Below are 17564 nucleotides of genomic sequence, written 5' to 3'. Positions count from 1 at the left end.
CCTTCTCGCCTGTGTCATCCAAAGATTCTTTCAGAATTGTCATGGCACTTGTAGCTCATTATGATTTGGAGCTGCATCAAATGGATGTCAAGACATCATTTTTGAATGGTGACTTAAAATAAGAAGTTTACATGACTCAACCTGAAGGTTTTGTCGTGGAAGGAAAAGAACACATGGCATGTCGTTTAAAGAAATCCATATATGGCTTGAGACAAGCTTCAAGGCAGTGGTACCCAAAGTTCGACAAGATTATTAGAACTTTTGGTTTTAAAGAGAATGAAGTGGATAACTGCATATATGTTAAATTTAAAGGCAGTAGGTTCACATTTTTAGTCCTATATGTGGATGATATTCTATTGGCTTGCAGTGATAAAGATATGCTGCATGAGACCAAGAGATTTCTGTCCTCAAAATTTGACATGAAGGATCTCGGTGAAGCCTCGTATGTCCTTGGCATCGAGATTCATCGAGATAGGTCCAAAGGAACATTAGGACTATCGCAAAAGGCATACTTTGAGAGAGTACTAAAGAAATTCAATATGCATAAGTGCTCTTCCTCACCTGCCCCCATAGTTAAGGGCGATAAGTTTGGGACATTCCAATGTCCGAGGAACCAAAATGAAACTGATCAGATGAAGTCGGTTCCTTATGCTTCAGCTGTCGGAAGCATCATGTATGCTCAAGTATGTACATGCCCTGACTTAGCTTTTGTAACCGGGATGCTTGGCAGATTTCAATCTAATCCAGGACCGGACCACTGGAAGGCCGCAAAGAAAGTCTTGCGTTATATGCAAGGTACTAAAATTTTCATGCTTACATATAAAAAGTCTGATAACCTGGAAGTTATTGGTTATTCAGACTCTGATCTTGCCGGGTGTGTGGATAGTATGAAATCCACGTCAGGTTATATATTCACACTCGCTGGAGGAGCCATATCGTGGAAAAGCTCCAAGCAAAAGATAGTTGCCTCATCTACGATGATGGCAGAATATCTAGCATGTTTTGAGGCCACCGGGCAGGCTGTATTCCTAAAGAATTTCCTTCCCGGACTTAAAGTGGTTGACAGCATTTCCAAACCACTGACATTGTACTGCGATAATGAACCCGCAGTTTTCTATGCGAATAACAACAAGTCAAGTGCTGCTGCCAGGCACATTGACCTAAAGTACCATGTTATTCAACATAGAATCCAGGATCAAACTATTAATGTTAAGCATATCAGTACGACACGTATGCTTGCAGATTCGCTTACTAAAGGCTTACCACCCAATATATTTCGTGAGCATGTAGCCGGCATGGGATTATTGGAAGCCTCTTGATTCTGGAATTATGGGACCGCTAATATAAACCACTCCCAATAAGTAAAATGTTTCCTTTTCGAAATAGGATGTGTGCTATGAATATTGAGGTTCAATGGCTTTTCATCGGCTGTTGTAACACCTTACTCTGGTATATTATTCCTATGGAGAATGGACAAAAGTTATTGAGCCTAACGATCAAGGGGGAGAATGTTGGTATTGATCTAAGGCCCAACGGGCTGAAAAGAAAAGAAAAGAAAAACAGAGGATAAGTTAACGTAAGGGAAGGGGTAACGAACCAACGTACGTTCCCCTCGACCCCAACTTACGCGCCTTGATCGGGGGCACCCTAACCAACAAGTGGTTTTGGTCCCCTGTCGCCAGCGCACATAAAAAGATGGGGGAGCAGCCGGCACCTACGTCAGACTAGTTCTCGTACGGTTTACTCCTGCTCCCCACATCCCTAAACCCTAACCGATCTAGGGGAGCGTTGCACGACGGGAAGATCATCTCCAAGCTCTGCCCCTGTCCCAGGGCAGTGCCGGTGGCGCCCCAAGGGACGCCGCTACCTGCAGCGAGCATCTTCACCGAGCCTGCATCAAGCCTGCATCGAGCAGGCACGGGACTTCGCACCGTCGACACCAATGGCTGCTTCCATTGGTGGTAAGAACTCAACCCCTCCCTGATCTGTGCTATTAGGTGATCTAATGCCTGGCTTATGATCTGTTAAGTAGATCCTACGGGATTATAAGTCTATGATTATCAACTCCTCAATCAGCCCTCGTTGCTGGCAAACCTTGTGGCGGGTGTAGTGGTTGTTGCCTGGCAGTGCCAAGACGCGTCTCTGAATACCAGATTGTTAGCACTACTAGTTAAGCTAAGGGATCATAGCCATTGTGCATTGAATTCAAGATAGGGTTTGCATTTCAGAGGAATTCCACCCAACCTCCCTCACCCTTGTTCTAAGATTACAAGCCAACCAAATGGCCTTTCTTCTCTGCAAGTTTTCCTCTCTACGGCTACCTAGGTCCCATTCGCGGCCTACAAGCTGGGCTGGTGGACAAACGGCCCTCTTGGGCTAGGCCACCAGCCCATTTCCTTTGTTTGAATGCTTTCTTGTTCGCAGTTGGAGACCGAACAGTGGAATCTTTGGATTTTTCAAGAAAGAAAGGAAAAAAATGACAGTGTAATCCCGTGGAAGGGTGGTTTCTACGAAACAGAGGAGATGGTACCGTGCATGTTCAGCGCCCGACCGAACTCAACTTGGGGTGAATACGAAACAGGGATGAAGGCCGAGGCCGGTCGTATAGTCTCATTTGAATGCAACCGCGGTTCACCCCTGTTTTTCTGAAAGAAAAGGAAGTGCAGAGGAAGATGGTTCAGTGGAGTTGGCTCTCCTCTTCAGATTCGTCTGGTGTGTGTGGGGTTGGTTCGATATTTCTAACTGTTCTCTACTCGCTAATCCTTTGCAGCACCCTTTTACCCAGATACTGTACATCGTTGGATACGCGCAGCTCACACGGTGGATGGCGATGGCCGACCGGAGATGATTCCACATGTGCGTGGTTGGTTCATCATCACAGAGTTAAACTTTGTTCACAGTTCATCATCCAAAATAAATTCCCGACCAAACGAATTCGTCATCTCCATGTACACATACATGTGGGTCTATCTAGGTCTCGAAGTCTAAGTCGGTTGATGTCACCTAAGACAGATTAGGCCCGTTTGTTTAATCGACAGCTGCTGGGTTTTATTCTTAGCTGGGCCATTTTTGTTTCTCCATTGGTTTTTTTGTTTACTTATTATTTGGGCTGGGTTGTTTGTTTCTTTGTCTTTTGTCTTTGTTTGTTCTTGACACCACAAAAAAGTGTTCAACAAGAGAAGTAAATAAAAATACATTTTTATGTCACTAGTCCATCACATCGCCCAGTCCTTCTCTTTGTGCGTCATCTTGCTTCTCCTTTTATTTTTATTTTTTTATAATTTGTTTAAAAAACATTTTGTATATTAGAACAAAAATCAATTTTTAAATGTAACAAAGAAACAAAATGGAAACAAGACAAACTAGATAGTGTGGCACCGTTTTTCACAAATCAATCTTTATACGTTGCTATCCACAAAAAAAATCTTTATGTTGCATACAAATGGAGGTCATGCAAGTGTGCTTCCAAAGTGGGTTGCATTGTTTTTCTCAAAAAATGATAATAAAAAAAGAATAAAAATTCAAAACACAAGGGTAAAAAAAGAAAAATAGTAGAAAAAGAAAAGGTCAATAATAACCTGCTTAGCAGGCCGCCCAAGCCGGGTGTGTAGTTGCAAAAAAGTCAGTTGAAGCCGGGGGCGAGACTTGAAGTTGCAAGCCTACTAGCGGACATGCAATTGCAGTCAAGGGCGACACTTGCAGTTGCGAGCCTAGTGTCAGACATGCAACTCCCCCCACCCCCCGTCCCTGCCCCCAACATGATTTTTTTCAGTTGCAACCATGTTGGAAGACATGCAATTGCAGTCGGGCCGGGGGGGGGTGACTGTTGCAGTTGCGTGTCTAGTACTGGACATGCAAGTTCCCCCACCCCCTCTCCTGCCGCCCTTTAACAAAAACATAAGACCAGTTGCAGTTGGGAGGGAGACACACAGTTGCATTCGGAGGCGACACTTGCAGTTGCATGGCTAGTATTCGACATGCAACTCCACCCCACCCACCTCTCCCGCCACTCTTACAAGACAAAGGTTAATTGTAGTAGCGATGTGTGGACATGTACTTGCATTAGGTGGCGACACTTGCATTTGCAAAGCCTAGTGTCAGACATGCAACGACCACCTCTCCCGGCGCCCACTTACAAAACAAAAAATGTCAGTTGCATTGGGTGTGTAGGCATATGGTTGCAGTCAAGGGCGACAATTGCAGTTGCAAGCCTAGTATTGGATATATATGCAACTCCCCCTCCATGTTGCTCCCTTACAAAACCAAAAAAGGCCAGTAGCAGTCGAGTGTGTAGGCATGCAGTTGCAGGCAAGGGCAACACTTGTAGTTGCAAGCCTATCGTCGGACACACAACTTCCCCATCTCGTGCCGCTCACTTACCAAAAAAGTTCAGTTGCAGCCGGGTGTGTAGGCATGCAATTGCAAAGAAAAAAAATTCAGTTGCAGCCGGGTGTATAGGCATGCAATTGCAGTGGAAGACGACACTTGCGGTTGCAATACTACTATCGTACATGCAATTGTAGTTGCAAGCGTATTGTGGGACATGCAATTCATCCCCTCTCCATCAAAAACACAAGGCCAGTTGCAGTCGATAGGGTACATGCAGTTCCAGTCGAGGCCGAGACTTGGAGTTGCAAGCCTAGTATCGGACATGCAACTTCCCACTCTCTCGCCGCCCACTAACAAATCAAAAAATGTCGGTTGCCATGGAGTTTGTGGGCATGCAATTGCAGTCGGGTGTGCAGGCATGCAGTTCCAACCGAGGGTGACACTTGTAATTGCAAGACTACTTTTGGATATGCAATCCCCCCCTTCTCTGACAAAAAACACAAGGCCAGTTGCAGTCGGAAGGGGGACATGCAGTTGCATTCGAAGGCGACGGTTGAAGTTGCAAGCCTGGTATCACACATGCAACTCCCCCTGCCTCTCCCACCGCACTTAGAAAATAAAATGTTAGTTGCAGTAGGGTGTGTGGGCGTGCAATTGCAGTAGGGGACGACACTTGCAGTTGGATGCCTAGGAACAGACATGCAATTGCCCTTCTCTCGACAAAAGACTAATAAATTACATTCAATGACGACACTTACAATTGCGCCTAATAGTGAGCATACAAGAAAATGATTTTAAATGCACTAAGAAGACAAAATATAAATAAATAAATAAGAAACATGGATTTTTTTATAAAGTAGATAAATGAATAAAATAAAATAAAAATGAAACAAGAAAAATGGTGAAAATACAAATGCAAAATAAAATCAATGTCACGAGAACGCCGATATTTTTTTTGTTAAAAATCACTTATGAAAAGATAAATAAGAGGCAAGAAAATAAAATAAAAAACACATAAATAAATCCAAAAAAGGCCAGACTATCACACATCCCTGCCCACGCATAAAATAAAGAAGAACGAAGGAGCAGGCCAGACACACCCTAAAACAGCCCATCACCAAAAAAAATGGAAGCAAACTTATTGGATATGAGAGAAAAAATAAAACAAACAAAAAAATTACCAATTCTTGGTCACTTTGAAGACATGGAGTTGCATTCTGGGGCAACACTTACAATAGAGGTCCCATTGCTACCGAATCGACTAAGACTTGGCTAATTCTTTGTCGACTAAGAATAACAAATTCACATAAAATAGATTTTTTTTGGATTAGATATTTCCATCTATACTTCTTTTAGACTGGCATACTTAACACAAAGCCAAAGCTAAAAAACCTAGAAAAGGAGACATGGATGCTTGTTCTATACAAAAATGCGTGCGTGTACACACATCTGAAAAAAGGAAATTCTGGTTCTAAAAAATGGATGCTGCACTAGAAAAACTACATAAAAAACTATACATTTAGGGATATTTTCTATCAACAACAACCACCCATACGCACACGGTTCCTAGAAAAAAGAAAAAGGAGAAAAACTCACAAAAGATGCTACTGCAGTGTACGAATTCTTTTCTTTTTCATTCTTAGACTTTGTAAACTTTGCAGGCAAAAAAAAAAAGACACCGTTCAAGGCCCGCCACTCTCCTGCCTAGCCCACCCAAAAATGACAAGAAAAACAAGACACGAAAGCAGCCCACTAGTCCGTCCATCTACACGGGCCAATTTACAATTAAAAGCAGTTTGCACGTATCTAAAAGCAGTAGTAGATCTAATGATCTACGAGTCGACTGAGACTCAGTCGACTAATTTTTAGCAGTACCGCATAGAATCTGTTGACTTGCATTTTTGTTGTTGTTGAGAAATCTGTTGCCTTGCATTGAGAATGGATGGAACATTAAAAATGAACTGATTGATTCTTACATGTATAATAACTACATGATGCTACTGCTACTCCTCGGTACGTACGTTTCCCCGGCCGTATAAATAAACTGCTTTTACAGATGTAGTGATTCAGTCTCGCTCAGAGGGACAGAGGCTACTAGTGCGACGGCTCGGGAGGCCGGCACCGGCGAGGGCGGCAGGCGCGAGCTGAAGTTCCGGTGCCGGAAGGCGGCGTCCTCCGCGTCGGCGTCGCCGTCGTCGCTGCTGCCGTCGTCAAAGTTGAGCGCGTAGCTGAGCGGGTCATACCTGAACTCCCCCGCGCCCGCCACGCGCCTCCTCCACCTGCTCCTGCCGCCGCCGGTGTGCGGCCTCTCCCCGCTGCTGCCCGGTGACGACGGCGAGCCGAAGCAGCCACACACGGTGGTGCGCAGCTTGTGGCGCAGCGAGGGCGGCGAGTACAGTGACGAGGACTCCACGGCGTCCATGGAGGCTGCCTGCGTTGACAGTGTGCTTTGAGCTGGTAGGAGGTGGAGTTGTGGGGAGAAGAGTTGTCCTGTCTCCTGTGTGAGTGAGGAACTGGAGGTGGGGATTGGCAATGGCTGGATGGATGGAGAAGGAAGGAAGGCGGGGACTAAATAGGGGGAAGGTAGAAGGACGGATAAGGACAGTGACAGGGCGACGGCGAGAGACGCGCACGCCGACGGGGACGCGGGGAAGCAAAGGAAATGATCGAGACGACGATCCACGTCTGTCTGCTTTCCATTCCCGCGACGACGACGGCGACTCGGCTCGGTCAAAACGTGCGCGTCGCGAGAGCAGAAAAATATCCTTGCTACCTCCGTGCAACTGAAAGCGCCGTTGGGTTGGTTTCCCTTCCCTGCTCCTGCTCTCAACGCAGCCTGCCCTGCACCTGCAGACGCGACAACACGCACCAGACGTTCCTCCATTTTCCAGCTAGCCTGTGCTGATCTGATCAGTCCACCACTGATAGTGCAATGCCCATTTAATCAATCACTCCATGCTCTTGCAAAGCCTGAGCAATTTTTCAAAAAGCTAAGCTCGGCGATGCCTTGTTTTTCAGAGGCTCGCGAGTGCTAGTAGAGTAGTAGTGGTATGCCCAGTTGCCCATGATCTATCTATCTATCTGCCGGCTGGGATAAGGATCGATTCCTTTCCATCAACAAAGCCTACTACTGCTTGACAGATAATCTACTAGTACATACAAAGACAATAAAAATCAACGAGCGGTCCACGGCAAAACCACAAGCGAGAGGAATGGTATCAATCAATCAATCCATCCATCGACCTCACATGCTAAATCTTTCTTTAATTCCTACTTGCTGCATATCTAATCACGCAGATTAGTTAACTTAGGCTTTTTCCGTTCCTCACCAACGGCTCCATGCACTGATGTATAATAATCCTCCTGCATACCTACCATTGGCAAAGACACAACACGGATAAGGCCCGCTAATCAGGTAGGCCCTTGCGGAGCCCTGTCACACGAGTGTCAACAATCCTCTCACTGTCATAACCAAAACAAACTTCTCAAAACTGTACCATCTTACAAACACCGTATCACAAACTGTTTAAATTCCAGCGTCACGTTCTTAATTTCAGCCGGGAACAGCCACACCCACACGATCCGTGTTACACCAACTGAATCCTGGATCCATACAACTACAACATGAGAGGAAGAACAACAACATAGTCTACATGCACATGAGGCAGCTAACTGTAGATTAAAATCGCCTGCTTGTAGGCAAGGCGGCCACATCCGCACATGCCAAAGTCCGTGCAGCCAAGGTCGCAACCCCTTCGAGTTCTGACCACGAGGGTGTCCATCTGACAATGACTCTGATCCATCGACTCTGTGCAACACAAGGCAGGAGTTAGTCAGGCGATGCAAAAGAACTTCCAGCTCAGATTATACACATTCAGTAGTTTAAAAAACAAGTTAAGCTGGGACAGATTACAGTGGGGGCTATACTGTATATACAGCATTTGTGCCCCATTGGTAATATTGATCACAACTGAATTTGAAATTTTGTAACAGTAAACACTCAACTTTTATGTGTTTAGCGCCATAACTTGCACAGTGCACGTTGGATCAATAGCCAGGTAGAGGCATGTATAAGCTTACCATAACAGTTCTCCTAAATAACAACGCTTTTCAATCGGTGCACAATCAAAAATTTGTACGTTGGATTTGGTGGCACGCATCTCAGAGCAAGCTTTCTTGCGTCTTCTGTTTTTGTTTGCGGGGTTTCTGTGCGGTGGGTTGTCAGGTTTCCCCCCAAAAAAACTGACCCGGTTTTCGGGGGTTTCATGAGAGTTTTCAGTTAATTTCTGACAACCATTCTGATACAATCTCTGGCATCCATTCTTTTTGGGAACCTTGCCTTTTACATCGTTGATTTATGGTCTATCCTTCATACCAAAACCTCCAAGATAGCTGGTGCATATATGCTCAAGTTCAGCATGTGAAATAGCACTCTGAAATCTGTATATGACATGTCTGTCTCCCGGTAAAGATGAACTTGATGGATGATTTTGAGGCTTCTCCGCATGTTTTGAGGGGATTCGAGACTGACATTTAGACAGTAGTAAACTATATAAATGGAAGAACGTGCACTCGTTTTCCCCTTATTGAGATGGAAATCGTTCTGGACTATTTATCAGGCTGGTATATTTTTGTGTAACATTGGACCGATCTGTAGGTCATTCTTCTTGAAGTAACATCATCAACTTTACTAGTGAACTTTTGATTGATGTTGTGCAGAGCAGTAGCATCAGCAGACAAAAAGACCACTGTCAATTTTCAAAAGCTAAATCCAAAGAAGTATAGAACTCCACCAATAGTAATTTCTGTACCCACTTTCATCTTTTTGGTCAATACTGTACGAGAATTACTACATTTTGTAAACAATAATTATGCTACATATGGGCATGTAGTTAGGAACTGGCATTCTAATACTTCAAAATCTTGGTATACTGCTCTATGCAAGTAAAATCTTCAGAGCTGCAGGTGAGCTGTTGCGGCGAGTTATTTTTCGTTTCAAGTGTTCTTTATTGTTTAGGCATATTAAGTTCTACACTTCTACGCATGTCGTTCTCATTCACATTATTTATTTCACTCTCTTCTCTTTGTATGTATTCATCCTTCTTTTCTATGTCTGTTTGTTGACCAAGTCTATATCATCCTTCTGTATATACATATTTTTCATGTCAGTTTAGAAGTGATATTAACTTCTCTCCTTTTTCGGTCCCTCAGTGTTGTTCGGTCACTAATCTCTGTCCTCAGTCTCTAGTCTCTCTTCCTTTAGTTTTCGCTCTCTCTTCAATGTTTACTCTGTATCTTCAGTCACCTTTTTTATGTCTTCTAATTTTTAATTATCTTGTCATCAGTTTCTCATTTGATGTCTTCAGTCTACTTTCTTCTTCAGTACGTCTTTTCCCTATGTCATTCTCAGTAATTTTTGGTCCTAGCTATGCTTGTTATCATTAAGAGATAAGGGCTGCGTGTTCAGTTGTAATTCTTCGGTTTAGTTCATCCTTTATTGTTTTTCTCATCATTCAGTCTTTTTTTTAACTTTTCTTCATTATCTATTCTTCTATCTCTCTTTCTTGACTGAAAAAATAAATGACCAGAATAAGACTTTATTCAGTGTTGGGTATTTTCCTATTACCGAGTCTAGGTACCTTTTTCCATTTCTTGTCTTTCATTATTATATTTTGGCCCTCAATCTTCAATCTCTTTTTCTTCTCCAGTACTTCTTTTTCCTATGCCATTCCCAGTATTTCTTTAATCTTAGCTATTCTGGTTATCACTCAGAGATAAGGGGTGTGTGTTCAATCTTTCATTCAGTCAGTTCGATATTAGGCTCTAATAAGTTTGTTCATTCTTCAGTTTGTGAGCTACATTTTTTTTTTCAGTTTGAGTAAAACTAACCAATTACAACCTTACTTCAGGGAATGTTTAGTCATAGTTAGTTCTCTGCCATGTTCAGGTTTTCATTCCTTTCTACTTCAGTTTTCCTATGACCTAACTAACTATCAGGTTATGGTTTATTCGGTACGTTGTTCCATCCTTCATTGTTTCTGCTCTGTTCTATAAGATTTACACATTCTTTAGTGTACTTTTGCAGCGCCACATTCTTCTTGTTTATTCGGTCATCATTTTTTTTGCATGTTCGGTGTACATTTAGTATGCATTGCTCAGTCCTAACTCCATTGAAGCTACACCCTAAAGGTTTTCTAAAGTTAGTTTTTGTGCAATGTTCAGTCCTATAGCATTTTATTCTTCAATTTCATTATATATACTGCTTATTTTGTATTTATTTTTCCTAGGAAAAAGGTCTTTCAGTCTTTCATTGATGGTATTTTTATTGTGTTTCTCTGACATTCTTTCTGTGTATCTATCTTTCAGGTCTTTCCTATTAAGTACCTAACCATGCTTGCTCATCTTTTGACCATAGGATCCAGTCTATCAGTTAACTTATCTATCGGTGCTCAGACCATCAGTTATAGAATATCAAGGCAAAGAGTAGTAGATGACATTGACTATACATGTCCATTTTTATTACTTAATTTTTTTCTTGACACATGCCATGCCCAGTCTGCTACGGCTACGATAGCTCTAACAAAGATATCAAGAGCCAATCCCTCTTTGCATCTCTATCAAATCACTTCAAAACATCATTGGTCTGTTGTGAGTAGTGTACATGTTAACGTTGTGGTCAGCCATAACGCACCGTGCAGCACGTTCCTCAAGTATTTTTGCCCCGTTAGTCTTTCATTCATCAGACTTTATTCCTCGGTCTGCAAAATTGCACAGCTGCGACAAACTTTATATAGTACTCCCTCCGTCCCAAAATAAGTGTCTTAACTTTGTACTAACCCTAGTACAAAATTGTATTAAGATTGAGACACTTATTTTAGGACAGAGGAAGTACTTATCAACTACTACCTCTGTTCACTAATGTAAGACATTTTGGCAGTTCAAATTGAACTGCCAAAACGTCTTATATTTTTTTAGGAACAGAGGGTGTAGCATTTTCTCATGGCCGAGATTGAGTATGCATGTTCAGTTGTTCAGTTACTTTTCATTTTAGGAATTCTTCAGTCGTCATTAATTTTTCTTTTCATTCTTCATCAGCCCTGGATGTGTTTTTATTATCTTTATTCAGTTCTTATCTTCTTTTCTCGTTAACCAAGGTATTTTGTCATCCACACTTGATGATGGGTATCGACAGACCCTGCCCCACAGGGAGAGGCTGGGGGAATCAGAAAAGACTTCTTTCTGTCCAGAAGCACTAAAAATTAAATATTTTGGCTTTGCATACTTTATCTTCGCCTTTCTACATATTTTTGTTTCGTGTAAGTCACTAAGTTTATACTTGTTATTCCTTGATAATTTAAACAAGAAAATATTGTATTTTCAGAGGAGTTCTAAATTACATCCGCGTGTTCATATAGCACCATTCAGATTTCATCTTTTTCTTTAGTTTAAGGCTGTTTTAGATGATGCTTCAAGAAAGGCTGGCAAAGGGTTGTGTCAAGGCTGATGTAAGATCAGGCTGCTTGTGCGTGCAACCTTCCATTAAAATGAATGCCATTTTGTTTTCTCATAGCATCATCTGCTAGCAACTGTTTTCGCAAATTGTTGTTTGTAGTACACTGAAGTTTGTCATGCCCAGTTCAGTTGCCCATCATCTATCTATATATCTATCGGCTGGGATAAGGATCGATTCCTTGGTCACACCATCAACAAAGCCTACTACTACTTAACAGATAATCTACTACTGCAAATAAAACAACCAGCGGTCCGCGGCAGTGGCAAAACCACAAACGCGAGGAATGGTATCAATCAATCCATCCATCGACCTCACATGCTAAATCTTCCTTTAATTCCTACTTGGTGCATATCTAATAACGCACGTTAGTTAACTTACGCTTTCTTGGTGCCCCACATACGGGTCATGTCAACACCATTCCCTGATGTATAATAATCCTGCATACCATTGGCAACGGCAGAACGGGGATAAGGCCGGCCAATATAACCAGGTAGGCGTTAATCACACAACTGTCAACAATCTTCTCACTGTCATAGCCAAAACAAGCTTCTGAAAACTGTACCATGTTTTGCACCCTCATCTTACAAACAAACTGTATCACAAACTGCTATTTAAATTCCAGGGTCACGCCCTTAATTTCGGCAGGGAACAGCCGCACGGTCGATCAATGTTACACTGACTGAATCCCGGGTCCAGACAACTACAACATGAGAGGAACAACAACATAGTCTACATACGCATGAGCCAACCAGCCAACTGTAGATTAAAATCGTTTTCTTGTAGGCGAGGCGACGGCCAGGCGACCGAGATCACAACCACTTTGAGTTCTGACGACGAGGGTGTTCATCTGACAATGACTCTCATCCATCGACTCTGTGCAACACAAGGCAGGAGTTAGTCAGGTGATGTAGAAAACAAGCTAGCTAGAACAGATTATAGTGGGGGCTATACTGTATATACACAGTATTATTACAGGCAGAAGCAGAACAACATTTGTGTCCCATTGGTAATATTGATCTCACCTGGATTTGAAATTTTGTAACCGTAAACACTCAACTTTTATGTATTTAACGCCATAACTTGCGCAATGCACGTTGGATCAATAGCGAGACAGAGGCATGCATAAGCTTAAAATAACAGTTTTCCTAAACAACAGCTGGCTGTTTTACAATCGGTGCACGGTCAAGTATAGAACTCCACTAATAGTAATTTCTATATCCAGTTTCGTCCTTTCGGTCAATTCTGTAGACTTACTACATTGTACAGACAATAATTATGCTACATGGGCGGTTAGGAACTGTCCTTCTGGAACGTCTGTGGCCTTAATTGTAGGGCTAAGCGCACTGTTGTTCGCAATGTAATCTCAGCTGTTTCCCCGAACATTGTCTGCCCCCAGGAAACTAAGTTGGATTCCTTCTCGTTGCCCCATGTCATCGAGACGCTTGGTCCTTGCTTTGTGGATTTTTTCTTTCTCCCGGCCATTGGCACCCGCGGTGGCATTCTCCTTGCCTGGAACTGCAACAGGTCTCCATCTCTAGTCCGTACGTTGGCCAGCACCACATCACGACCCTTGTCTCCTCCACCTCCGGCGCGCACCCCTGGTGGATCACCGGCGTGTACGGACCGCAGGAGGATGACGAGAAGATCCTGTTCCTTGAAGACTTGAAGGATACCCGCGCGTCTTGTGCTGGCCCTGGCTCCTAAGGGATGACTTCAACCTTGTCTCATCATCGGAGGACAAGAGTAATGGACGTATCAATCGCTGCACTTCGAGCCGTTTCCGTCGTTTCATTGCTGATATGGAGCCAGGGGACGTGTACATGCATGGCCATCGTTATACTTGGTCCAATGAGCAGGGCTCTCCCACGCTGGTTCGCAATGATCGGTTCATGTGCACCTCTGAATATGAGAGCTCTCGCAGCCGTACTGCCTTCTTTGGTGCCTTGCCTCGACAGGCTCTAATCACTGCCCGATGTTTCTTACTACTCGCCGCGTCACGCTGACCCAAAACGGTTCCACTTCAAGCATTTCTGGACCAAGCTCGACGGGTTTCAGGACACGGTGGCGGACGCGTGGGGCGTTGTTTACGACCCGGATCCGTATCGGCGCGTCTACCTATGCCTCAAGCACACGGCTCGCCACCTCCAGAGCTGGGCGGCTCGTACCTCCGACCATGTATCGTTGCAACTCATGATTGCATGGGAATTGATTGCCCGCGGCTCAAGATTTTAGAGCCCTATCCCCCTCCGATTCCTGGCTACGCCGCAATCTCAAGCGTGCTTACCTGGGCCTGGCTTCCCTTGAGAGGTCCATTGCTCGCGAGCGTGCACATTTCTTCTAGCTCAAGGAGGGTGATACCAACACCGCATTTTTCAAGAACCATGTGGCTCATAGGCAAAAGAAAAACCGCATCTTCTCCCTACGGCACGAGAACACCACGATCTACGACGAGCCGGGCATGGCGGAAGTGGCGTTCCACCACTTCTCCTCGCTCATTGGCACCTCCAGCCCTTGCCAGTTCTCCATCGACCTCGACCAGATTGAGGACCGCTCCTTTGATCTCTCTGATCTTGAGCACCAATTCATGGAGGACGAGATTTGGCAGGCTGTGAAGGCGCTCCCTCGCGGCAAGGCCCCGGGCCTCGATGTGTTCACCTCGGAGTTCCTTGTGGCGTGCTGGGATACTATCAAAGCTAACATATGTGCCGTGCTCGACAAGTTCTACTCGCTCAATGGGTGCAGCATGCAATGCCTCAACGAGGCCCTCATCACGCTCCTTCCGAAGAAGCAATATGCCTCCACCCTCTCGGACTACCGGCGAATAAGCTTGATTCACCTCATCGCCAAGCTCATTGCCAAGGTTTTATCGCTCCGCGTCTTGGTCAGTTCGTGTACACCAACCAGAGCACGTTCATAGCGGGCCGGTGCGTGCACGACAACTTCATGCTAGTCAAGCAGACAACCCGCCAGTTGCACAATCTCCGGGTCCCCAGAGTTTTCCTCAAGCTCGACATCATGCACGCCTTCGACACGGTCTCCTGCCATTCCTCATAGGTGTACGCCACCTGGGCTTCAGGAGACGTTGGATTGGCTGGATCGTCATTCTTTTCTCCACCTCCAGCACTCGTGTCCTCATCAACGGATCTCCTAGACCTCCGATCGCCCTTGCTTGCAGATTGCGCCAGGGAGACCCCATCTCCCCCATGCTCTTCATGATGGCCATCGATGCTCTGAACTCGCTCCTCCTACATGCTCATAGTCGCGGACTGCTTCAGCGCCTCACCGCTCGCCATGCCCCCTCGAGCATATCCCTCTATGCTGACGACGTCGTTGTCTTCTGTCATCCTTCAACCCAAGATCTGTGGGTCATCTGCGAGCTGTTACGTGCCTTCGACGAGGCGCCTGAGCTTTGCACTAACTTCGCTAAGTGCTCGGCCACGCCCATCTGGTGCAATGACCCCCCGCTAGCCACAATCAACTACGAGCTCGCCTGTGTCGTCGTCTGCTTCCCCATCACCTACATCAGTATCCCACTCTCAATGAGGAAACCCTTCGCGACGTCGCTCCAGCCTATCGTCAAAAATCTTGTCAAGAAGCTTTCCACCCGGCACGCGACGCTTCTCTCCCATGGCGAGCGCCTTCCTCTGGTTCGCCACGTGCTATGTGTGATCCAGTCCCACATCATCGTGGTCATTGCTCTTTGCCCGCCAGTGCTCAAGCAGGTGAACAGTACTATTCGTGAGTTCCTCTGCCACGGCCGAAGGAGACCCACAGTGGCCACGGTCCCATCCATTGGCAACGTGCCTGCCGACACCTTGAGCTGGGTGGCCTCGGCATCCCGGACCTTCACCGCCAGGGGATCTCGCTCCGTGTTCATTGGCTGTGGTTGCAAAGCAGGGACCCCACCAGACCTTGGTCGCATCTTCACCTCCCCAGCAACCTAAACGCCTCCTCCATCTTCTTGCATCCACATCCTGGTCCGTCGGCGATGGACGTACCTGCCGCTTTTGGACAGATCCTTGGATCAATGGCAAGGCCATCTCTGAGTTGGCTCCATCCCTCCTTCCACTCGTGCCTCGTCGTTGGCATAAGCGCGGGGTGTTGGAAGATCTTCATGGTCGCAGCTGGGTGGCCGACCTCCATGGCGCCTTGACGCCAGGGCTATGACTGAGTATGTGCAACTCTGAAGGTTACTCAGGCCCATCTCCCTCTCCAGTTCTCCAGACTGCCTGGTCTTGCGTTGGATCACCGACGCCAAGTACTCCGCCTGGTCCTGCTATCGTATTCTATTCGTCGGATCTACTTCAGCCCCCCACTGGCGCCTCACGTGGAGAAGCTGGGCACCTCTTCGTGTCAAGATGTTCACTTGGCTCGCCCAGTGGCCATCTGTGTGGTCCACTCGGCCATCCTCGGATCACCCAATGACCACCGCAAGGGCCTAGCCACGTTGGCTCTTCTCATGGCTTGGTCCATCTGAAGGCAGCGCAATCGGTGCATTTTTTATGGCGAGAATCCCTCCATCTCACGGCTTTTCGTGTCTAGCTATCAGGATGAGGCTAGATCTTGGGCTAGGGCAGGCGTGCACGGCTCAGCATGTTACTAGCATAGGGTCCTAATCTTGCACTCGGACTGAGCAACCCATCACGAATGATCTGCAACTCTGTCTTGCCTCTTCCGCACAAGACATTGAGTTTGCACCCCCAATCTCTTTTGTACCCTCTCTTCCTACCAATGAAAAGATAAACACTCTAGCATATTTGTGAAAAAAAAGTACTTCAAAATCTTGGCATATTGTCTTATGCAATTAAAATCTTCAAAGCTGCAGGTGAGTTATTTATCGTTTCATGTGCTTAGGCATATTAACTTCTAGCTGTGTCATTTTCATTCACACTATCTATTTCCCTCTTCTCTTTGTATATATATTCATCAACCTTTTCCGTGTCTGTTCGTCACCCAAGTCTATTTCATCAGTTCTGTATATTTTTCATGTCAGTTTTAGAATTGATGTCTTTCATTATTTAATTTTGTCCCTCACTCTTCAGTCTACTTTTCTTCCTCATTATTCAGTCTTTTTTTCTAGTTCTCTTCATTATGTATTCTTCTATCTTTCTTTCTTGACTGAAGAGATAAATGACCAGAACAAGACTTTATACAGTGTTGGGGCATTTCCTCATTCCCTCCAGTCTAGGGACCTGTTTCTAGTTGTTGTCAACTCCCCCCCCCCCCCCCCCCCCACACGCACACACGCACAAACACACAAGCACCCCCAGGCGAAGGGGAGACAAGAAAACGACTTCCATTTTCCTCCTTCAGTGGTCCTAGCCGCCTTCCTTAACAAGCGCTCGAGCCTCCTTTGTGCCGCCTTCCTCATAGAAGCCGCTGGGTTGACCCCGAAGGCCGAATTCAATGGTAGAGAAGGCTTTAATAATTTTTTTGCCTCTTTTGCCTATGTCATTCTCAGTACTCCCTCCGTCCCGAATTACTTGACGCGGAAATGGATGTATCTAGACATATTTTTACCATTATATCCTTTCCGTGACAAGTAATTCGTATCCATTTTTGCGACAAGTAATCCTGGACAGAGGGAGTATTTGTTTAGTCTTACCTATTCTGGTTATCACTCGGAGATAAGGGTGTGCGTTCAATCTTCCGTTCAGTCAGTTTGATATAAGGCTCTAATAAGTTTGTTCATTCTTCAGTTTGTGAGCTACAATCATTTTTT

At 45.2% G+C, this 17564-nt stretch overlaps 1 protein-coding gene across 1 annotated transcript; it reads right to left on the bottom strand.

Annotated features, from left to right (window-relative positions):
- Positions 1 to 6274: 6274 nt before the first annotated feature.
- Positions 6275 to 6888, bottom strand: LOC147961894 (uncharacterized). The gene has a single exon (XM_087531645.1). The coding sequence runs from the start codon at positions 6749 to 6751 to the stop codon at positions 6380 to 6382; it is 372 nt and encodes a 123-aa protein (XP_087387771.1). The 5' UTR covers positions 6752 to 6888; the 3' UTR covers positions 6275 to 6379.
- Positions 6889 to 17564: the final 10676 nt, after the last annotated feature.

This window comes from Triticum urartu, chromosome 7A (genome assembly GCF_056163025.1).
Source record: "Triticum urartu cultivar PI428250 chromosome 7A, HENAU_Tu73, whole genome shotgun sequence".
Classification (NCBI taxonomy): Eukaryota; Viridiplantae; Streptophyta; class Magnoliopsida; order Poales; family Poaceae; genus Triticum; species Triticum urartu.
The sequence above is the reverse complement of the archived record's forward strand: the minus strand, read 5'-3'. Positions and strand labels throughout refer to the sequence as shown.